General features: G+C 45.8%; 1 protein-coding gene across 3 annotated transcripts in view; it reads right to left on the bottom strand.

Moving 5' to 3' along the window:
- sptbn4a (spectrin, beta, non-erythrocytic 4a) overlaps positions 1-23,734 on the bottom strand; it is a 99,605-nt gene that overhangs the window by 39,010 nt on the left and 36,861 nt on the right. For all 3 annotated transcript variants that reach the window (XM_033639246.2, XM_033639231.2, XM_078172151.1), the window contains 8 exons: positions 10,188-10,421; positions 9,885-9,974; positions 9,515-9,793; positions 9,301-9,431; positions 8,913-9,117; positions 1,158-1,403; positions 889-1,023; positions 351-592 (listed from right to left, as the gene is read on the bottom strand). In XM_033639246.2, the coding sequence (XP_033495137.1) occupies positions 351-592; positions 889-1,023; positions 1,158-1,403; positions 8,913-9,117; positions 9,301-9,431; positions 9,515-9,793; positions 9,885-9,974; positions 10,188-10,421 (1,562 nt within the window). The remainder of the gene's footprint in view (positions 1-350; positions 593-888; positions 1,024-1,157; positions 1,404-8,912; positions 9,118-9,300; positions 9,432-9,514; positions 9,794-9,884; positions 9,975-10,187; positions 10,422-23,734) is intronic.

Here is a 23,734-nt window from a genome sequence, read left to right as displayed (position 1 = left end):
CTGCTAAAAGATTTCAAGCCAAGTGGACGTACTGTGGGGTTATTGCACAGTGGAGCTGGTTGGGTAAAAGAACAAATACTGGCAGTAATTACAGTGTAAAATTTATATCCATACTTTACATCACATAAAAAATGAAATAACAGATGTCATGCTAAATTAGGTCAAGGTGGCACAGTAGCCTAATTTGACAATACTCCGTAATGAACTTCTGTCTACAGGGACTGCACAAGACCACAGAGACTCTGAGTTAACTGAACACTGAAACACAAAATGCAGCAACTACACCTGAACCATGCACTGCATAAATGCCAACACAGACTATTGAAGAAAGTGTACAGCAAATGTCTTACCTGGGTTCATCCCATCCTATTTGGCCCATGATGCCTTCCATCCACATCAGGTTTTCACGCACCACCGAGAAGAACTGCACCTTGTCCGTTACTGAGGTGACCTGGACGCGACTGGCCTCACAAGCGCTCAGCAGCCCCCTCCAGGCCTCCATCACTTCCTGCTCTTTGACCATGATGGCCTCAGCCTTCTCACCAGCATAGATGGTCCTCAGCTGGGCAGCATTCTCCTGCAGCTGCCTCACCTGTACCAAGACAGGAGGAAGACAGTTAGTGGCTTCATCACAGTAGAACATAGTGTAGAAGAACGGCTGTATTTGTAGATAATAAATTGAACTGATTTAATAAAGGCTTTTGACTGTTGGTAGAACAAAACAAGCACTTATTTAAATATAGATTCTAAGGGCTGGGTTAATCCACTGATGTGACCAGTGATACAGAATAAGGAAAAATAAGTTTGGTGAACTGTATATGCCCTGTGCTCATGAGCAGCTAGTCCACTGTTTAACTGATGGGTTCAGAAAGAAATCATAACACTTGCCTGTGCAACTAGCAGTTGAAGGGCATGTTCAAAAGAATGCATAAGTCTCTGCAGGGTGGCTGGATTGGTGATGTTGGCTTGGCATGCCCTCACCTCTGGCAGCTGCTTCATCTTCCCTGCAATCTGAGCCAAGACCTACAACACAGGACAACGTCGGTATCACGAGCACTTTAAAAATAGAAGCTGCATGTCATGGCCAGACTGTCTACTCTAGAAATAAAGAACGCAGCACACCTAAATAACAGCTTGATATTTGTTTTGTACTGTACCTCTTTGCAGTCAGTGAAGAACTTGTGCAGCTGGTGCGAAGCTGCCAGCATCTGTCTGCGGGTCTCCATCAGCTCCAGGAGGTCGGCCCACGACTCGTTCAGTCCATCCTTCCACTCTGCGATCGTGGCTGCGTCTGAGTGGCCGCAGTCAATCATCTCATTCACCATTTTATTCACCTGCTCCATGCGCTGTTGGCCAATGCTGTTGGTTTCTGAGGCAAACTTGGTGAATCTCTCCTGAAGTACCTGGAACACACAGAAAGAATGCAATGCTACAGAAAGTGGACACAAGAAAATAAATATATTGAGTCTGATGCAATGCATTCATTGATGAAATAAATTCTACCTTTGTGAGGCTCATATTGACTATTTTTGAGACAGTGGGTGCTTTCCATTCTGCCCATCCTCACTCTTCTGTCATTTAACCCAGAAATGATCCGAGGCCCGCCATCATTAGGCAGTTTTCAGGCACTTAAATGCGTCTTGGTGGAGACAAGGAGCTTAGATTGAGGAACCACAGGTGTGGTTTTTTATTGTTCAATGAATCTGATAGAATCGGTTGAGTGACTGGTCAGCTGATCAACCTGAGCCTCAAATAAACTGGAGATTTTATTTAGAACTTTTATAGATTTTTTTATTGCCCTCTAATGTCTGCTCTGTTCTTTCACTTAAAAATATTTTAATTGGATATTAGTTTTATTTATATCAGTCACATTCTATGATGCCACAATAGATATGAAGCTCAGCAGAAGTTCAATTTGTGCTTCATTCATTCATTCTGCTTCTTCAGCTGATTATGAGTGTTCACTCTTCCCCTTAAACCAAACAAATATTGCCACGATCTCTATCAGCCAATCATGTTACTCTTATCAGAGTTTAAATGTGTTTTCTCCCACTGCTGTCAGCTGTCGTTTTAGGCGGAATCATCACACCCTCCACCACCACCAGTGTCTAGACTTCAGGGGGGGGTGGGGGTCCCTATTTGATTAAAACTTCACCGCCTCCATTAAAATATATATCATCATGATGGGGTCTAATTGCCAAAGATTATTCACTTTTCTCACACTTACTCAGAATGAGTCTCTGCTGATTGAACTATAGCTAGTACAACTGGAACTGCAGTCATCAGACATCAGGTGTTTCAAACTGTTGTTTTTTATTTCCACACAATAGGACACTTTCAATGCTGTGTATCATCTTCCCAAAATAACACTGGAATAAGCAAGGATGTTCCGTATGGTAAACTTCCTTTATTCTGGGGCCTCCTCCTTATATCCCCCTCTCACAGGAGCCAACCTCAGAAAAGTCATTGTTGTATCTGTTGTTTGTGTGTTTCAGTTTTCAAGTAATTGTGTGTCCACTGTTCGTCTAATCCCTTTTACACTTTCTGTGCAAAGTGGAGTATCGCACTGTTATGCCGCTTTCCTATTATTGTTATTGTTATTGTTATTCCTCATTCCTAAGGAGAAGGAGTCTGTGGACCTTAGCCAGTTCCGGATGATTTCTCTCTTGAATGTGGAGGGGAAGATTTTCTTTAGTGTAGTAGCGCAGAGACTAGCTAGCTACTTAGAAAGGAATAGCTTAATAGATACCATGGTGCAGAAGGCAGAAATACCAGGTTTTTCAGGGTGTTTAGAGCATACTAGCATGATCTGGCACCAGATTCAGGCAGCGAAGATTAACAAAAGGGACCTACATGTAATATTTTTAGATCTTGCAAATGCGTTTGGTTCAGTACCGCACAGCCTCATTTGGAGCACGTTTGACTACTTCAGAGTGCCACAGGTAGTTGTTAACTTAGTGAAAGCATATTTTCAGGATATTAGGTTGTGTCTAAGTACAGCAGGTTTCACAACAGGTTGGCAGAGGCTAGAAATAGGCATCATGGCAGGGTGTACAATTTCTCCATTAGCATTTACTATGGCAATGGAAGTAATCATCAGGGCTTCTAAGTGGGTGGTAGGTGGGGAGAGACGACAGAATGGGTTGCATCTTCCACCAGTTAGGGCTTACATGGATGACATGACACTGGTGACCACAATAATGCCATGTACAAAGAGGCTACTAGAGAAGGTAAATAAGAACCTCAAGTGGGCCAGCATGAAAATCAAGCCTAGTAAATCTAGAAGCATCTCGATACGTAGAGGGAAGTTAAGTGATAGGAAGTTTGTCAATGTAGAGTTGAATGATAAGGAACAGGTGGTGAAATTTAGAAAAAGATGTGGCTGAAGGATTGGATAGAATAGATAAATCAGAACTTCCAGGAAAGTTGAAGTTGTGGTGTTTGCAATTTGGGCTATATCCTAGGTTAATGTGGCCACTGTCAATTTATGAAATTCCAATATCTGTTGTGGAGAGAATTGAAAGGTCGGTTAGCTCCTACATTAGGAAGTGGTTGGGCGCTCCTAGGTGCCTAAGTAGTGTTGCATTGTATGGAAAAGGGATACTTCAGCTGCCAGTATCTAGTTTAACAGAGGAATTTAAATGTACCAAGGTCAGGACAGAGCTCTTGTTATCTGGGAGTAAGGACGTGGTAGTTAGGAGTGTGGTTCCAAATCCAACCAAGGGGAGGAAGTGGAACCCAAGATCGGCAGTTCAGGAGGCAGAGACAGCTCTTAGACATGCAGAGATTGTAGGTAATGTTCAGTTTGGCCGGGGAGGCCTGGGGCTTGGCTCGGGTAAACCGGTATGGAATACAGCAGGCCTCAAAGATAAAAGAAAGCTGGTTGTAGAACAGATACGCAGACAGGAAGAGATAGTAAGGGGTGCAAAGGTAGTGGCCCAGGCTAAACAGGGACAGTGGTTGAATTGGGAAAGTGTAGAGAAGAGGAAGCTTAGTTGGAGGGACCTGTGGAGTATGGAGAAGAATCATATTAGATTCCTGGTAGGGGCTACATACGATGTCTTACCAACCCCCCAGAACCTAAAACTGTGGGTAAATGAGGACCCATCATGCCCATTGTGTTCACGTACTGCAACTTTAAAGCATATTTTGTCAGGCTGTAAAGTTAGCTTGTCACAAGGCCGATATACATGGCGACATAATCAGGTGTTGAAATGTTTAGCTGCAGGCATCGAAGGGAAACGAAGACAGGTGAATTCAGAAGGTGTTAAGGATAGGAGCTTAGTAATTCAGTTTGTCCGTGAGGGAGAGAAATACAGAAGGGATAAGTTAGTGAGGAGGCAAGGGTGTGGCCGCCTAGAAGGCGCTTGTGATTGGGAAATGCAAGTAGATTTAGGGGGAAAGCTTGTTGTTCCTCAGGAAATAGTCTGTACCAGGCAGAGGCCTGACTTAGTGTTGTGGTCAGTGAGTCAACAGATAGTTTATTTCATTGAGCTGACGGTTCCTTGGGAAGACTCAGTGGAAGAAGCCTATGAAAGAAAAAAGCTTAGATATGCAGACTTAGGAGCAGAAGCTGAGCAGCGAGGATGGAAGACTAGGATTTGTCCAGTGGAAGTGGGGTGTAGGGGATTCATAGCAAGATCAACTGTCTCACTCCTGGGGGAACTCGGAGTGCGGGGACAGAGTTTGAGGAAGACAGTGAGGGAAATGTCAGATGAAGCAATTAAATGCAGCCAGTTTATCTATTACAGAAGAAATAATGTCAGCTGGGGGCCAGCAGGGGGAACTACTAAGCAGGGCACATAACTCCTTGAGATCAGGTGGAGAGATCCACTTCCTGTCAGGAGAAATCCAGGAAGAGGAAGTATTTAAGTGTGGGAGTGGCCTATTGGAATCCATTTTGTTTGAGGCCATGCGGCAAGGTGAGTGTGCTTGCTGATCCTGTAAGTCCAGTTAGCTCCTTTAACTTTAGCTTATATTGTAGTTATGCTATGTAGTGTGTGAAATAGAGTATGGTGAATGTGACAGGAAAGCTAGTATCAGCATTGCTTCTGCCTGGAGCTCGCATGTATGGAGCCTGGGTTTGGTTGAAGATGGCAGTGCTGTTTGGGCTGAGAAAGCCATGTGTAAGTAAGGAGGAAATCCAGGAAGAGGAAGGTTATTTAAGTGTGGGAGTGGCCTATTTGAATCCATTTTGTTTGAGACCATGCTGCAAAGTGAGTGTGTTTGCTGATCCTGTGAGTTCATTTATCTCCTTTAACTTTAGCTTACATTGTAGTTATGCTATGTAGCGTGTGAAATAGAGTATGGTGAATGTGCTAGTAAAGGTAGTATCAGCATTGCTTCTGCCTGGAGCTTGCATAAACGGAGCCTGGGTTTGGTTGAAGGTGGCAGTGCTGTTTGGGCTGAGATCACTGTCTAGCCTCCTGGAGGTGTCATTGTTGTGAGGGCTCGTCTTGGGGAGGTAGACTGTACAGCCTAACCCGGCGGGGGAGTGTGATAGCCTAACAAGGCTTCCTTCCCTGGGTCTACCTCCTCTGTGGTAGTATAGGTAAGGTAAAGGAGGTTGTTCGGTTAGTGTGGGGAGCAGTGAGACCTGGCATTAGGGGAGTGTCTCTGGGACGCCAGAGATCACTGTCTAGCCTCCTGGAGGTGTCGTGGGACCAACTAGACGAAACACCGGTGAAAGGAGGTTCCCACCCGATGACCCCAAAGACATGTTAGTTATCACTGCTCACTGGTCTGTATAGTTAAGCCTTGCCATAATAGCTTATCGTAGGGCTTAGGAGGTTATTCACTAAGTGCTGATCCTTTTTTTTTGTTTTTTTAGAGCACAAACTTCTTGTGTTTATTTGAATGTGTATAAAGTATGATTGAATGGGGGGACAGAGTTGTCTTGCCTCTGTGCAAAGAATGGCAACCCGGTCTCACTCCGAAGTCGTTGAATACAAGCACTTAGTCAGTGACTTCTGGCATCAGATACCGACAAAAAACCCATCCTTTCACGTGGCATGATACAGAGCCAGTCACCGTTGTTGTATAATGGCGCCTGGTGGCTTCAGGGGGAAACGTGGCCAGACAACAACTTAAGTTAAGGTGGTAAAGTCTAAATAGGGCGGGTGGGAGGAGTGATGGATGGGTCCAACAACCACCGACTTTCAGCTAGGAGGTTTGTGTTCACTTCCTGTAACTTTGTAAAGCCAAACCCTGTTCTTTTTTTCTAAACCCAACCACATGCTTTTGTTGCCCATGCGTTTGTTGTTCAGGGAGAAAAAAAAGACAGTCTATGGTGTTGTACTGACATAGTACATTTATTTTTAAACTGACTGTTTGCAAACTGTACATTTCCTGTGAAAACAGAGGTGTATTTTGAAAACAGACAATGCATGTAATGGGCTGAAGTTGACACGGCGTCCCAGAACGTCAACAACCAACACAGCCAGGGTACCTTGCATGTCATATGTCGACGTGGAGTGGAAAGTCCATGACCAAACATCGATATGTGATGATGTTGGACTGAAAATGTGTGGGGAATGGAGGTAGTAATAGCGCAGAAACAGTGTCTGTATAAACAGGACAGCCAACAGGATGAGATCATGGGCAGTACAGGTGTGACGTTTTGATGACATGTAATGTTTGTGATTCAAAGAGGAAGAACAGCAGCTGAAAATGTCTGCAACTGGGAAAACAATAAGGTCCAGGAGCTCCTTATCCTTCAAGCAGAGGACGAGATCAGTTGCCATGTAACATAGAATAAATGACTGATTGTCACAATATGTTACATGTCGCCTCCATTAGCCCATCATGCCTCTTTTGATTCTGTGATACTGGCATGCTGTCTAAAATTACACACTAGTGTTGCAGCGATACTATATACCGGTTTCAAGGTGTACCATAAAATAAAAGGGCTTTTTTTTAGATATTTATTTGGGCATTTCTGCCATTAACTGATAAGACAGCTAAGCGTGAAGGGGGGAGAGAGAGAGAGAGGGAATGACACGCAGCAAAGGGCCACAGGCTGGAGTTGAACCTGGGCCGCTGCGGCAACAGCCTTGTACATGGGGCACCTGCTCTATCCACTAAGCCACCGACACCCCCATAAAATAAAAGTTGATAGTTATCATACTGTGTACATTTGCTTGTCTGCAATATTAGAAATAAAAAGCAACTGAATGGAGGCTCACCCCTGTCTTTTGGTTATTTTCTAAGGGTAGACTTTTTACACAAACTTCCATTAACAAAATGGTTTTGAGTTCCAATTATGGTAATAAAAGGTTTGTTCAACCAAAAATAACCCTTCCAATTTTATTCCTTTAAGGGTCATTCTGAGTGATGATAATATATATTCTGTAATACGGTGATACTATGAAACCATGATATTTTCTGAGACAGTTATCAGACCGTGAAAATCTCATGCCATTGCAACCTATTACACATGGGAGCGGAATGATGCTGCAGCTGTTTGGTTCTGCATAAAAATACAAAGGCTTCATAAAGACGGGACTTCATAGCAGCACTATAGCACAATCTTTGTGTAAAAAGGGCTTAAGATATCTATAGACAGGAAAATGAAGGCCCTGCATTTCATGTTAGTTTTATTTTGTATAAAAATAGTATATATGATATGATATTTTCTCTTTATCTAATGGTGTCCATTATCCCACCATTACATGGTTCTTATTAAAAACTACTGTTATATTTTTTTTTAAACTCTAATGTTACTGCAATGTCTTAATGTCATTCCTAACTCAATCCAAATATAAAACAAAACATGTAAAAGTCATATTGGGTGTGTACAGGGCCCAACAGCATCCACTGTTCTAAAGGGCATATACAATAAATCTTGTAATCATGATTTAATTCTAAGATAAGGTGGTCATAACAGAAATATTATGTACATGCCTATTTACTTTATCTTCTTGCATTTTTGCTTTCTGGCTTGTGGAATGTTTCCTACAGACATTTATGCTGTGACCATGAGAAAACAATGCTTGGTATCTTTCATTCATTCATTATCTGTAACTGCTTATCCTATTCCAGGTGACAATTTGGGCGAAAGGCAGGGTACACCCTGGATAGGTCACCAGACTATCACAGGGCTTGGTATCATTAAAATCAAATGATTATCTAATTAAATCAGATAAGAAGGAAACAGGGCCTTAAACTGGACTGAATATTTTAAAGTTGCTTTCTTTTCTCTCAATTTGGAGGAAACAAAATAAAAACTGAGTATATAAAACAGACTTCTGTGGGGATTTCTAAGCTCATATATAACATGTATTCATGTATACATATTGTAAGGCTGTGTACAGTTCTTAATATTTTTCTATTTATACATCATGCTATTTTACTACTATCTAACATGCTATTTTAATTTAATTTACATGCCTGTGTGTTCTGTGTTCTGTATTGTGTTTTTATTGTGTTTTACTGTATACTCAGGAAAAAAATCCTAATCTTGTTGTTTTGCACTGCATTACAATGACAATAAAATCTATTCTATTCTATTCTATTCTGTTCTATTCTGTTCTATTCTATTCTATTCAGTTGTTTTATATCAGCCATACAGTGCAGTGAATTCTTAATTTTACAGTGTTAAAATATTTTTTTACATGCTGGCTCATTTATACTGCTGACTATTTTTACTGTTTTCTTTTACTGTTTTACACTAAGCTTTACATCAAGTGTGAAAGCAAGCAACTTCTTTGAGGATATTAAAGTATTTGATACAATTATTAATTAAAAAATGCAAACTGTATTTCATTGTTCTGGTTTAGGATAAGTCATATGGTTATATGATTGTATTTCATGGTGTTCTCTCATAAATTACTCCTGCTAATCAACAGCTGAATATCTCCTGTGGTTAGAGCAATGTATAGCGGTAGAGCAGTTTTACATGTTGACTGACTGACCGTGACATCCTCGAGGTCTTGGCCCAGCTCAGTGGAACTGGCCACTGTCTCACGCTCAGTGATCCATTTCTCTAACTCCTCCACCTCCTTGTTGAGCTGATAGAGCCAGTACTGCTGCTCCAGCTTGGTCTTCCTGTGCTCCACCATGTCCTTCAGAGACACATACAGCCGGTCTATGTGGGACTGCTGCTTGGTGATCTGCTCACTGTTGAATATTGGGAGAAAACTACATTTTACAGCTACCAACAAGATAAGCATCGAAAACGTTACCTATACATTATCTTACACAAAATTTCGGCAGAAATGCAAAAATCTTCGAAAAATGTACTGTTTTCTGGCTAAACTGTATATGCTGCTAGTGCACAAGTGACATTGGGTCAGGCCACACCTTTCTGGGTGTCCAAGTTCCAGTAGACGCTGGCATTGCTGGGATAGCATGCCTACTGTCTCTGCATATGTTTCCACTGTTTGCTCCAGAGCCAGGTGGGCCTTCAGCAGCTGCAGGGTGCTCACCTCGTCCTGAAAAATATCAGAATGATGTTAGGATTCACTTTCACATTTATCCCAACAAATACCTGCATGACCAACAGGGCTGTACGTACTGTGCCTTTTTCTTCATTGACCAGATGGAGTTTCTGACCTGACAGCCAGGACTCCACTTTAGCTGCCTCACTATAGTACTGCTGAGCCTGCAGCGTGGCATCCAGCATCACACACCTCCTCTCTGTCTCCAGCTGCAAAACTTCCCACAGCTGGCGCACATGCCCTGCCCCTTCACGTACAAACTCCACCTCAGGAGTCCTCAGCGAAGCAATGATCCCTGCCCGGTCCAGAACTTCCTCAACACGAGCCTGTCGCCCTGTCAGCTCCCTCTGGAGTGTCTGAAGGACCAATCAGAGTTAAGTTCCCAGAATGAGCCGGGTCAGATCACATTTCAGCTGAGCATGGTCAAACATCATCTTTGACACGTACCTGGTTCTTTTTTACGTGCTGCTGTACACTCTGGAGGTTATTCCCGTAATCCTTACAGGAGGCCAAGGGAAGCCTCTCCTGAATCCACAGCTATCAAGTAACCACAGTATGGTCATTACATTTTTCAGAATGTTTATGTAAAGCTCTGTATGAAGTATAATTCCATGAAATTCCTGATTCTGATCATACACCTTAATATACAAACACTGACGGATGAAGAAAATGGAATTAAAAGCAGTGTACATGGAAGAGAAAAGATATGGAAGCAAACAATGGGAACTCAGAGACGAAGTGTGTACTCACTATCTCATCCTCCAGGTCCTGGGCGACTTGATGCATCTCTTTGGAAGCTAACAGGATGCGGCGTCTCTCCTTCAGGGGCTCAATGAGGCGGACAATGCGGGTCTCTACGCCACCTGACTGCTCGCCGCCTTCCCTGTCATCACCCATCAGCCCTTGCTGGGGTAGGCAGACCCCCTGCAAGCTTCCCAGGTCTCCCACATCCTTGTAAAAGTCCCCTATTTGAGACTCCATCGCCTGCACCGGAGGGGAAGAGAAGGTCATACATACAGTCATAGGAGGGATGGACAAACACAGCACATCAGCTGTTTCCCTTTCACAGTGTTTTAGGGTTATATAATGGACCGCCTCACTTTAAGTAAGAAAAGCATATGGTGCATTTTTTTAATGCCACTGAACCTCATGTTTAGGAGCAGACCACAATAGCGACCTCTGTGGGCACATATCAGAGCTGGGGAAAATTACATAAAAAACAGTGAGCTGAAGTATGCAGTCTGTCAAAAGCATTAGCTACACAGTGGCAGATCAGAGAGTTTTCATTTTACAAACATCTAACATTGGCAAAGCTGCAGAGGGAGAAATTCAGCATAGCATTAGTTCAGGGAGGACACGATGTCAAGCTCAGCTCACATCCTAGCTACATCAGCTGTTCTCAAGTAGCCCAATCAACTGATGGATCAGCTGATAGATCACACGATTCCTTTTGACGCAACCAATTGGCAAATCTCATCACTTTGCAACCTGCCTCCACCCCAGCTCCTCCTTTTCATGTTGTGTTTAACTTATCAATGTCATTTCTGTTTGTCATTGATGCTCACTCTGTTCTGTTGCCTGGAGGTCTTTGCTGCTGCTCTGCCTGCCTTAGGCTTTAAATGTAAACACATGGAAGGGCAGGGAGGTTTGCACTCTCTGTCTCAGGCTTTCCACATATGCGCATGGAAGGGCCGAGAGGTGTACTCTCTCTGCCTTAAGGCCCGAACATACTCGGGCGTACTATAAGCAGAATGGACTCCGCGAGGAATGTTCACAGTCATTTGGGCTTCCCTGCGATGTGAAAAATACATGCCGAGCAGTCACTGGTGCGCGGAGCGGAGTCCGCGCGGTCGTAAAATCTAAGCTTTGCGCGCACAGGCCTTGCGGACGTCCGCTTTAAGTCCGCGCGGACCTCTGTGGAGTCCATTCCGCGTATGTTCCACCCGAGTATGTTCGGGCCTTTAGGCTTCCTGCGTAGACCTTAGGAAAGGCAGAGGGGCCCTAGAACAGAGCCATACTGCCAAATATCACACTGCAAATTGAAATAAAGTTTCCTTTGACTGAAGAGGTCCTGACTGAAAAAAATCTTTTTGTTTGAGTGAAATAACACAGGCTGTAGACAAAGCCAAACTGGTAAAAAAAAAAACAACAACTGAAGCCCAGGGGTAGATTTTGAGACACCTATACTTTACTTCAGTATTTCCATGTTGTTATACTTTATATTTCTTCTACTCCACTAGAGTTATAGAGCCAATTTATAAGCAGGATGCAGTTCTATCTCACACAGGCTCTGCCCTCTACTGTACTATATGAGTAATACTCTCCTCCAATCATGAGCACGCATTCGCCCACTGAATTTTGCATAAACGTAGCTGGCCAATCAGGACGTGCCTACTCAATTACATGTGTGCCCACAGTATAGGTCCCTCAGATCCTCTATTGCTAGTATGCTGGTCATCCCAAGGATTTCAACAAAAATCCATGGGAAATCAGCCTCTGTGGCCCAAGGTCTACCTGAGTATCTGAGGAACTCCACCTCAGTGGATGTTCTTCAGAAACCTTAAGACATTAGCTTAGTTTTTATGTTTACCTACTTTACTTTATTTTACTTTTACTCTTTTTAGATTGGCTTTCACTTAATGGTGCCTCGTCATTTATTGCCTCTGTTTTTAAATCTTGTTTTTGGCATTTTCTACGTTTTCTTTCCCCTTGTGTTTATTTGTTCTTTTAAATGTTATTTATTCTAAATATTTTACCGTTTATCATTGTAATGTCTAGCTATTTACTTGGGACTCTTTCTGTGCTGTTTTATTCTTGCTCTGTGAAGCTCTTTGGGCTGCATAATTGTATGAAAGGCACTTTATAAATAAAGTTTGATTTGATTTGATATTATTTGATTTGATTTGATATATATGGAAGATGTACGACATTCAAGATCCTGTGTTCTTCAGTGATTGGTGAGTTGCCCACTGACCAGCTTTCTCCAGGGTGTCACTGCTTCTAGGAGGTTCGTATTGCATTAAAAAAGTTGGACTCCAAAAAATCAGCTGGTCCTGATAATTTGGATCCACTTTTTCCAAAGCTGGCTGCTGACTTAATTGCTAAGCCTCTAACTTGTATTTTTAATCTAAGCCTCAACACAAACAAACTACCTAAAGTCTGGAAATCTGCTTTTGTCCTCCCACTGCTAAAAGGAGGTGAACCATCAACTGTGAATAATTACAGGCCTATCTCAAAATTATGTATTTTGGCAAAGGTATTTGAAAAACTGAAGGAATTTTTGGAATCAAATAACATTCTAAACCCACTTCAGTCAGGTTTTAGGAAGCAGCATAGCACTGCTACTGCTGCCCTAAAAGTTTTTAATGATGTGTTTGGGGCATTGGACTCTAAAAAGTTTTGCGCTGCCCTGTTCATTGACTTGTCCAAGGCAATTGACACTGGACCTAGTGTTGTTTTTGGCGGCCTGTTTTAATTTTAGTTTTAGTCTAGTCTTTGTGTCAAACTGTCATTTTAGTTTTTATTAGTTTTATACTTTTTATATTATTTTCATACTCTTTTTTGTCTAGTCAAGTTTCAGTCAACTAAAAGTCTGAGCATTTTAGTCTTATTTTAGTCAGAATAATCCATGACTATTTTCGTCTCGTTTTAGTCGACGAAAACTGATGACATTTTAGTCTAGTTTTAGTCAATGAAAATTGTATTTTAGTCTCTTTTTAGTAATGCAATTCTATTATACCCAGTCAATATAGTATAAGTACCTAGTATAGTATAACCAAACCAAAATTTTCTTTTCTAAATTAGCTCCTAGTTAGAGCTAAATATATATTTATTTATACAACAGTTAGTTCCGACCAAGTAATTTGATTGGACGAGAGGCATTCCGTGAGTGCTGATATAGAGTATAACATCACTGGGACTTGTAACAGTAAAATCACTCCCTGCCCGCGCACCCTGCCCTGCCGGCAACGGCTGAATCTCCTTGTCAGGGAAGCGTCCCTAGCAACACTGGGCTACATAGAAACAGTCATTACACAGTATTATCAGACCTCTGAATGCCGCAAATGACCAATCAGAATACAGCATTTAATAGAGCCGTGTAATAAATATAAATACAACCGTTAATTAACCAGCTGTCACACTCGCTACATTGACGCAAACGGACACTATAGCGTTACACCAAGAAGATGGATATTTTCCCCAAAATTACATTTGAATTAAATTATGAGTGGTCGTCAGGAGAGGACGAGGAAAAGGAAAGCCAGGACTCTTCTGTGCAGACCTCCAGGTGTGTTTGTGTAACATCAGCTGACCTCGACAAACTGGAGAGGAGCAAAAATGAAGCGAACACGATCAGGAATTATCAATGATCATCTGATGAGGTACTGATGAGGATGAAAGCTGAATCTGGCTGGTCAACATCCAGGTTTGCCAACGTTTCATCAGCCGAACTGGACAAAGTTACACAGTTGCAGATCAATGTAAATACAAAGTAGCTTGTGAGTTCCTGGCGTGTGTGCTGCGTTGCCTGGCAACAGACTGGGGGATTGCGGAGCTACATAACATACTTTTATTTCATTACTTTTTGTTAACATTTCCTTACTCAGCATTGCTGTTTAAGCTGTTGTTGAACTGTTGTATAAAAGCAATATCAGAGCGAGTGATGTTGTACTGTATATCGTCACGGCTGTAACCCGTCTGTGCAGTGCGACGCACAGCCTAGGAAACAGAAATACTGCAAAATAATAATAATAACGCGACTAAATATTATAACGTTATTTCGTCTCGTTTTGGTCAACGAAAATGAAGAGACATTTTAGCAGAGGTTTTATTTTGTAAACCACATTTAGTCTCATTTTTATTCATTAACAATATTGCATTATATATTTAATTATAGTTATCGTCACATGACCACCATTTACGTGGCGTCTCGTCTCGTTTTCGTCACGTGATAAAGGTTCGTTGACGACGATATTTAGTCATACTTTTCATTGACGAAAGCAACACTAACTGGACCACAGTCTTTTGTTGAAAATTCTCCTCAAGATTGGCATCTCCAAACAAGCAGCCACTTGGTTTACAGAGTATTTGGCAAGTAGAACTGTCACAGTCTCTGTCTCCCATTCCCCTCCTGTCACTCTGCTGGAGTGATTTTCCACTCTCCCTCCCTCTGCTTCACTCTCCTGACCAGCCACACCTGCTCTCACTCTCCTGATCACCCACACCTGCAGCTCATCCCCAGCAATCAAGCCAGCATAAAAGCCTCAGTCCCACACTCACCAGTTGCCAGACTGTTCTTCAGCATTATGCCAGATTTTCCAGCGTTCTTCTCCTGCCTGATCATCTGTTGCCAACTCTGACTGTCCCTGACCTGCTCTCCTCACCTGCCTTCCGTCTCTGACCACGTGTTCTGCCTCCGCGGACTGGTCTCCTGGCTTCGACCCCCTCGCCTGTCTCCGACTGCTCCTCTGCTCTCTCCTCATCGGCACCTCTGCATGATTGGCTGGTTCTTCAGGCTACGGACTCCCGCTCTGTCATCAGCGGCTGAAGTAAGCTCTTTTCCTTCACGTCACGCTGTGAGAGAACTGAACTGTTCGGGTCCGGGGGCTTTGGTGCTTCCCCTCGGTTCCCGTTCTCTGTTGTACTGTTTTTGTTTCCAAACCATACCCGTTACAGTACAATCTGGCCAAGTATGGACCCAGCAGACCCCTCCTCAGTCTCACCTAGCTCGGGTAGAGGGAATGCTCCAGCAGCATGAGGCACAGTTAGCCTCCATCGCGGCGGAGGCTCGTCAGTCAGCTTCGGCTCTGGAGCAAGCGCTAACCTCGCTATCCACCCAGGTGCAACAGATGGCTTCTTCCATGACGCAACAAGCCACCTCCACCTCAGCTACAGCCCCTCCTGCTCTGGCTCCGGGGTTACCTTTGGGCACCGCATCAGAGCCCTGGGTGGGGTCGCCAGAGCGCTACTCCGGGGATCCAGAGGACTGCAATCCATTCCTGACCAACTGCTCCATCCTGTTTGCCCTGCAGCCCCACACCTTCGCTTCAGAGGCAGCGAGGGTCGCCTTCGCCACCAACCACCTCACTGGCAGAGCACGTCTGTGGGGAACGGTGGAGTGGGAGAGAGGCACGCCAGCCTGCGCCTCATTCCAGACCTTCGCAGCAGAACTACGCAAGGTGTTTGGACCCGTTTCGCTGGGTCCTGATGCCACTGGGGGACTCATGAGCCAGAAGCAGGGGGATCGGGCGGTAGCCGACTACGCTATTGACTTCCGAACCCAGGCCTGACTCAGCGAGTGGAATGCTGCGGCCCAGTGCAACGCCTTCCTCAGTGGACTAGCACCTTACATCAAGGACGAGCTGGTCTCGTTTGACCTCCCAGCTTCTCTTGACGGACTCATCGAGCTGACTAAGAGGCTAGACAGGCGTACTCTGGTGAGGAGAAGGGAGCTACGCCGAGAGGGAGCGGACCGTCGGCCATCCGCCCACCAGCGTGGGTTGCCAGCTGCCCCCGTCCCTCTCTCCGAACCCACACATGGGGGGGTGGAGCCCATGCAGGTGGGGCACACCAGTCTGACGCCTGAGGAGCGGGAGCGGTGATGCTAAAGGAATCTCTGTCTCTACTGTGGCCAGGCCGGTCACTTCGTCTCCCGGTGCCCAGTAAAAGGGAGGGCTCAGCAGTGAAGAGGGGCATCCTGCTGAGCCGGTCCCAGGACTCTGCCCCAACCCGAGACCATTGTTTCACGCCCAGCTCCTGCTGGCAGGGGGTTCTCACACCCTCGCCACCTTCATTGACTCTGGGGCGGATGTTAACCTGATCGACGAGGAACTCGCCCATCAGCTGGGTATCGATCAGGTTCCCCTGTCCCATCCAGTGCCGGCCAGCACTCTGGATGGCCATCTCCTGGGGACCGTCACCCATCAAACCACGCCCTTCCCCATGCTCCTGTCCGGCACCCACCATAAGACCATTCAATTCCACTTCCTGAGGTCTCCCAGTCTTCCGTTGATCCTTGGTTACCCCTGGCTTCGCCGCCATAACCCCCACATTGACTGGTCTACGGGGTCTATTCTGGGGTGGAGCTCCTCCTGTCATCAGCTCTGCCTCAGACAGGCGGTTGCACCCACGCCGCCTGCCAGTCCCTGTTCGTCCTCCGACCTTTCCAAGGTACCCCCTGACTACTATGACTTCCGAGAGGTGTTCAGCAAGGCGAGGGCCACCTCTCTGTCCCCCCATCGGCCCTACGACTGCACCATCGATCTCCTGCCTGGCACCACACCTCCCAAGGGTCACCTCTACTCCATTTCTGCACCTGAAAGGGAGGCCATGGAGGCTTACATCAGCGACGCCTTGGCTGCTGGGATCATCCGTCCTTCCTCATCTCCTGCCGGTGCAGGGTTCTTCTTCGTCGACAAGAAGGACAGCTCCCTGAGACCTTGCATCGACTACAGAACATCACGACATCACGGTTAAGAACCGTTATCCTCTCCCCCTCATCGCCTCAGCTTTCGAGCTGCTCCAAGGGGCCACCATCTACACCAAGCTGGACCTCCGCAAGGCCTATCATCTGGTTCGGATTTGTGAGGGCGACGAGTGGAAGACGGCATTTAACACACTCATTGGACACTATGAGTACCCAGTGATGCCATTCAGCCTCACCAACGCCCCGGCCGTTTTCCAGGCCCTCATCAACGACGTTTTAAGGGACATGCTCAATAAGTATGTGTTCGTCTACCTAGACGATATTCTGATCTTCTCCCGGTCAAAGCAGGAACAAATACACCATGTCCAGACTGTCTTGCAACGCCTGCTAGAGAACTCCCTGTTTGTCAAAGCAGAAAAGTGCGAGTTCCACGTCTCCTCCGTCTCCTTCCTGGGGTACATCATCGGCCAGAACTGCATGGAGATGGACCTCGCCAAGGTCTCCGCCGTTGCCTCCTGGCCCGTTCCCAATTCTCGTAAGCAGTTGCAACGGTTCCTGGGGTTCGCCAACTTCTACCGAAGGTTCATCTGGGGATACAGCACTGTGGCCGCACCACTGACCGCTCTCACCTCCTCCAAGGTACCTTTTCAGTGGACCCAGGCCGCCGAGGAGGCGTTTCAGCACCTGAAGGGTCGGGTCAGCTCGGCTCCCATTCTCCTGGTCCCCGACCCCGATGGACAGTTCGTAGTGGAGGTGGACGCTTCCGATGTGGGGGTGGGGGCCGTCCTCTCCCAACGCTCTGCAGAGGACCAGAAACTGCACCCCTGTGCCTTCTTCTCCAGGTGTCTGTCCCCGGCGGAGAGGAACTACGACATCGGCAACCGAGAACTGTTGGCGGTGAAGCTGGCGTTGGAGGAGTGGCGCCACTGGTTGGAAGGAACCAAGTCCCCCTTCCTCCTATGGACAGATCATAAGAACCTGGAATATATCCGCTCAGCTAAGAGACTGAACTCTCATCAGGCCAGGTGGGCACTGTTTTTCGCCAGGTTCAGTTTCTCCCTCTCCTACCGGCCAGGTTCCCGCAACATCAAACCGGACACCCTGTCACGCCAGTTCATGGTCGGAGAGGAGAACACCTCTAGACCGGACACTATCCTTCCCGCTTCCCGCCTGATGGCTGCACTTACCTGGGAGGTGGAGGAGCAGGTGAAGGCTGCTTTGGAGGACCAGCCGGGGCCCAGTTCTTGTCCTCAAGATCGGCTGTTTGTCCCTCAGGACTTGAGGTCAGATGTCCTGCAGTGGGCCCACGGTTCCCGGCTCACCTGCCACCCTGGGATTCAGCGAACTAAGGAGGTCCTGCAACGACGGTTCTGGTGGGCCATGCTGGAGGGGACACCAGGGACTTTGTTAACGCCTGCCCAGTCTGCAGCCAGAATAAGGCTCCCCAACGGGCCCCTGCCGGTTACCTGCAACCTCTGCCTGTGCCTCATCGACCCTGGTCCCACATCTCGTTGGACTTTGTTACCGGGCTGCCACTGTCAGGGGTTTACACCGCCATCTTGACAGTGGTGGACCGGTTCAGTAAGATGGCTCACTTCGTGCCCCTCCCCAAGCTCCTGTCAGCCAAAGAGACTGCAGAACTGGTCTTACAGCACGTGTTCCGGCTCCACGGCCTCCCATCAGATGTGGTGTCGGATCAAGGCCCCCATTTTACCTCGGTATTCTGGAGACACTTCTGCCACCTTATTGGAGCCTCCACCAGCCTGTCCTCTGGGTTCCATCCCCAGTCTAATGGCCAGTCCAAGAGGCTGAACCAGGAGATGGAGACGGCGCTCCACTGCATGGCCTCCAAGCACCCCTCGACCTGGTCCAAGCAGCTTTTGTGGGTAGAATACGCCCACAATACCCTTACCAGCTCCGCCACAGGGCTCTCCCCCTTTCAGTGCACCTACGGCTTCCAGCCTCCCCTGTTTCCTGTCCAGGAGAAGGAGGCCTCCTGCCTGTCTGTGGATAACTTCATCCGTCGCTGCCACTGGACCTGGACTCAGGCCAGGTCCGCGCTCCTCCAGTACTCGCCAACCGCCAACCACCATCGCTCCCAGGCTCCCCCTTACCAGAAGGGCCAGAAAGTGTGGCTGTCAACCCGGGATCTTCCACTGAGGGTGGAATCTAAGAAGCTGGCTCCCAAGTTCATCGGTCCGTTTCCCATCAAGAAGGTTATCAACCCCGTGGCTGTTTGGCTCAAGCTGCCCCGCACCATGCGGATTGACCCTACTTTCCATGTCTCGAAGGTCAAGCCATTTTGGGAGAGTCCATTGCTGCCTGCCTCCCAGCCACCACCACCTCCCCAAATCATTGACAGGGCGCCTGCCTTCACGGTTCACCGCCTGCTGCGCTCTCGTCGTCATGGAAGGGGCCTTCAATACCTCGTTGACTGGGAGGGATACGGTCCGGAGGAGAGGTCACGGATCCCGGCTTGCCAGATCCTGGATGCGCGGCTCATTCAGGAGTTCCATCGCCAACACCCTGACCAGCCTTCCAACATCGCCTCTGTGGGAGGGGGCGCCAACGCTGACCCCCAGTCCTCTCCTGCGTCCGAGGCATCTGGTGCGGAAGAGGAAGACGAGGGGTCATTCTCAGTCTCCTGATCACCCACACCTGCAGCTCATCCCCAGCAATCAAGCCAGCATAAAAGCCTCAGTCCCACACTCACCAGTTGCCAGATTGTTCTTCAGCATTATACAAGACTTTCCAGCGTTCTTCTCCTGCCTGATCACCCGTTGCCGACTCTGCCTGTCCCCGACCTGCTCTCCTCGCCTGCCTTCTGGTAAACTCACCTGCCTTACGTCTCTGACCACGTGTTCTGCCTCCGTGGACTGCTCACCTGGCTTCGACCCCCTCGCCTGTCTCCGACTGCTCCTCTGCTCTCTCCTCATCGGCACCTCTGCACGATCGGCTGGTTCTTCAGGCTACGGACTCTGAACTGAACTGTTTGGGTCCGGGGGCTTTGGTGCTTCCCCTCAGTTCCGCGGCTGGATGAGGCCGAATCCCTCCGCCACGTTTGAGCCTCAGAGACTGTGTGAGGGCACTCTGCCCGAAGAACAAACTGTGCACTGAATTGACTCATTCTGCTCCGCTCCCTGTTTGCTGCGGTGACAATAAAAGTCATTACCAACTGTTCCCGTTCTCTGTTGTACTGCTTTTGGGTCCAAACCATACCCATTACAAGAACGCAATGTGTTCAGATGGCTGGAGTTAGTTCCACCTTTCTTGAGGTCATAAAAGGCGTACCTCAAGGCTCAGTCTTAGGACCCATTTTGTTCACGATTTACATTAATGATCTGTGTGCAAACTTGTCAAATGCCTTGTATCATTTTTATGCGGATGATACTGTAATTTATTGCTGTTCACACTTGATTACACAGGCATTTGAATTCTTGCAGTCCCCTTTGGATGTAGTGCAGATTCGTCTTAAACAACTGAAACTGGTTTTAAATGCTGAAAAATCCAAAGTAATGCTCTTTTCTAATTCATCTGTTCTCCCGGAGAATATCCCCTCAATTAGAACTGCTCAAGGTAAAGCTTTTGAGCTAGTCACAAGTTACCATGGCTTAATTATTGATGGGGGGCTTTCATTTAAAGCTCACATTAGAAATTTGGTCACCAAATTAAGGGTGAAACTTGGTTTCTATTACAGAAATAAGTCATGTTTTTCCCTCAGACCTCAGAAGCTTTAGCCTGGAAATCCAGACCCAAATCTAGAAAGATTTAGGGTCTGGCTATGAGTAATGCAAAAGGCCCAACTCGAGGGGCGGCACCAAGCATGCATTTGAAAATATCACTGCACGCAATTGGATAACACTAGGACCAATCAGAACAATACACGGGGTGACGTATCCAGAGCACTACCAGCGGAGCTAACTGGTAGATTAGACTACCGGCAAAACAGCAAAAACGTCCTTCTTGCCATCTTCTGTTCCTCTTTTAGAGAAAAAGCCAAGTCTAACTTGTTCATTGTAGTGGCCAAAGCCGTTTCAAACAACTGGTGTTCCTATATCAGATACACCAATGTGATTGGTGCAGCTCTGCTCCAATGGCATGGGTAATGAGCATCATTACTGATTGCCAGAGTGACTCGCTGAGCAAATTCAAATTGTGATCTCGCGAGAAGTCTGGATTTCCAGGGTACAGAAGCTTCTGATACCGGCTACTTTTCTGCCTGTACTTGATTATGGCGATGTTGTGTATATGTGTACTTCAACCTGTCTACAGTCTTTGATTCTGGTCTGTCACTGTGCTCTGAGGTTTATTACTGGTTGCAGCCGTCTCACCCACCATTCAGCATTCAGTTTCTCTGCCCCGTCTGCTTGGAATACTCTCCAATCTGAACTAAAAATACCAAAAGTTATTTCACCTGAAGCTTTTCGCGCTATCCTAAAAGACCGAGAACGGGAATCTATCAAACAGTGCTTATGTTCTTAAGCTGTTACTGAAACCATAACTCCTACACTTTAGTTGTCAAATTGTTTAGATTTCTATATTTCAGTGTTTGTATCTTTTTATCTGTCTTTACATTTGTAGTATTTATTATGACGTGTGCTGCTGCCTTTCTTGGCCAGGTTACCGTTGTGAAAGAGGTCTTGATCTCAATGGGTCTTTTATCTGGTTAAATAAAGGTTAAATAAATAAATAAAAACCTCTTCAACGCCCATCATGTCCCAGCCTCTTCGACCGGGACAGACCTTAATGGCTGCTGTTTCGAGTGCCTCGGCATGGGCCAGGCAGAGAGCAGTGTTCAGCAGCCACCTCCCTGTGAAGCCTGCCAAGAGCTGAAGACACCAGTAGCAGGATCACTGGTGGGATTATCGCCTGTGATAAGAGTGGGCAGGAGCTCGAGGTTGATGATGCTAAGACCCCTGCTCAAACTGCCGTTACCACCCCCGGTCATTCCCGCTCTGAGACAATGCCTTCATTTGCAGATGATGACAGCATCTATTGTGTTAGTCAAACTCATTTCCAAAGACAACATGACAGTACACCTACTCAGAGTATCACTCAGACAATCACAGGACATTCTGTAGTTGAATTTCAAAATTAAAGCCCTCACAATTGTCATAGGAGTTTTCCCACTAAACGGCTTGTTGCCACAGACAAATTTCACTTGGGATTGATGGCAGACCTCTGTCACTCAGAGAATGTCAGGCTATTCTGATGTAAACTTTCAAAATTACAGCCCTATGAAGGGATGATATAGCTCATATATGAGATTATAAATGGTTTAACGTCAAAAAGCCACATCACAATGTCCTGATACTGTATGAGTGACAGTTTAAGGTGGTCTGCTATCATTCTGTAGTAAAATTACACTGTGGCAATGGGGCATTTCCTTTTAATTTCAATCTGAATTTCAAGGTAGCACATAAGCAAGTTTTAAACGGCTTTAACCTTTGAAATCCACATCAGAATGTCCTGATATGTCTAAGGGACAACAAAAGGTGGTCTGCTATCTGCTAATCCCACGTGAAAGTCTGTCTAGTCTGTCTGTCTAAATGGGCCATTTCTTTTAAAATTAAGTTTGAATTTGGAAGACAATAGCTCATATGTCAGCTTTTAAAGGGCTTTAATTTTGAAAATGTACTGCAGAATAGCCTGATATATGAATATATGAGAAACCGGGGACACTATCGACAGACAGCCTGTTACTCAAAGTGGCCCATCCTTAATCATGTGTAACCTTAAAAATTCACCTTCCTGTACAGTTGTCATGAATGTTAAAACTAAATATATAAACTATAGAGACCAAAACAGTTTTTTTGTATCAGGCTGTAAACATGTTTATTTCTGCTGTCAAGTTAGGCATTTTAATATTTGTTGCTATAGGGATTGACAGGCTTCATGTTTAAGAGATGGTGCCATATGAATGGGCAAGGCATAGACCGACACTGCCATACACATGTCCTCGACACTCACCTCACCGAAGAAGGCCACCAACACTGCTACACCACGTGTGGTGGTACACAGATCTAGCAAAGCATTTCTTGGATAGGGCCTTACCAGTTACACTATCACCAAAGCACACAACAGTTGTGCGGTGTGTCTGATGGGGGCTGTGCGTTCAACATAACATGCCAATGCATGAACTGGGCAGAGCAGATGCAAATTTGCCTCCCTGTCCCCCTTGTGGGGTAGAAGACAAAAAGCATCTAACTGTATAACTCTTGACCATAGTCATACTTCTATTGTTATTAAACACATATGATTATTGTCACACATGTATCAGATATTAATATATACTTTCAACATATTGTACCACAGTAGCCAGAACTATAATTATGATATTATTACTTTCATTAATGTTGTTGTAAGCTATTACCGTTACCATCTGTCTTGCATCTCTCTCTGTCTCTATCTGTCTCTCTTTCTGTCTCATTGTGTCATACGGATTATTGTCAAATTTTTATGTTGATCTGTTCTATACGACATCTATTGCACGTCTGTCCGTCCTGGAAGACGGATCCCTCCTCAGGTGCTCTTCCTGAGGTTTCTACCGTTTTTTCCCCCCGTTAAAGGGTTTTTTTTGGGGGGGGGGGGGGGGGGTTTCCTTATCCGCTGTGAGGGTCCTAAGGACAGAGGGCTGTCGTATGCTGTAAAGCTCTCTGAGGCAAACTGTGATTTGTGATATTGGGCTTTATAAATAAAATTGATTGATTGATTGATAATTATGATTCTGGCTATTGTAGTACAATATGTTGAAAGTAAATATTAATATCTGATAGTATATGAATGTGACAATAATCATATGTGTATAATAACAGTAGAAGTATGACTAATGATAACAGCAGCAGGAGGAGGCATCTGGCAGGACCACGGC

Source organism: Epinephelus lanceolatus, chromosome 11, assembly GCF_041903045.1.
Source record: "Epinephelus lanceolatus isolate andai-2023 chromosome 11, ASM4190304v1, whole genome shotgun sequence".
Taxonomy (NCBI): domain Eukaryota; kingdom Metazoa; phylum Chordata; class Actinopteri; order Perciformes; family Serranidae; genus Epinephelus; species Epinephelus lanceolatus.
This window is presented reverse-complemented; position numbering and strand designations above follow the sequence as displayed.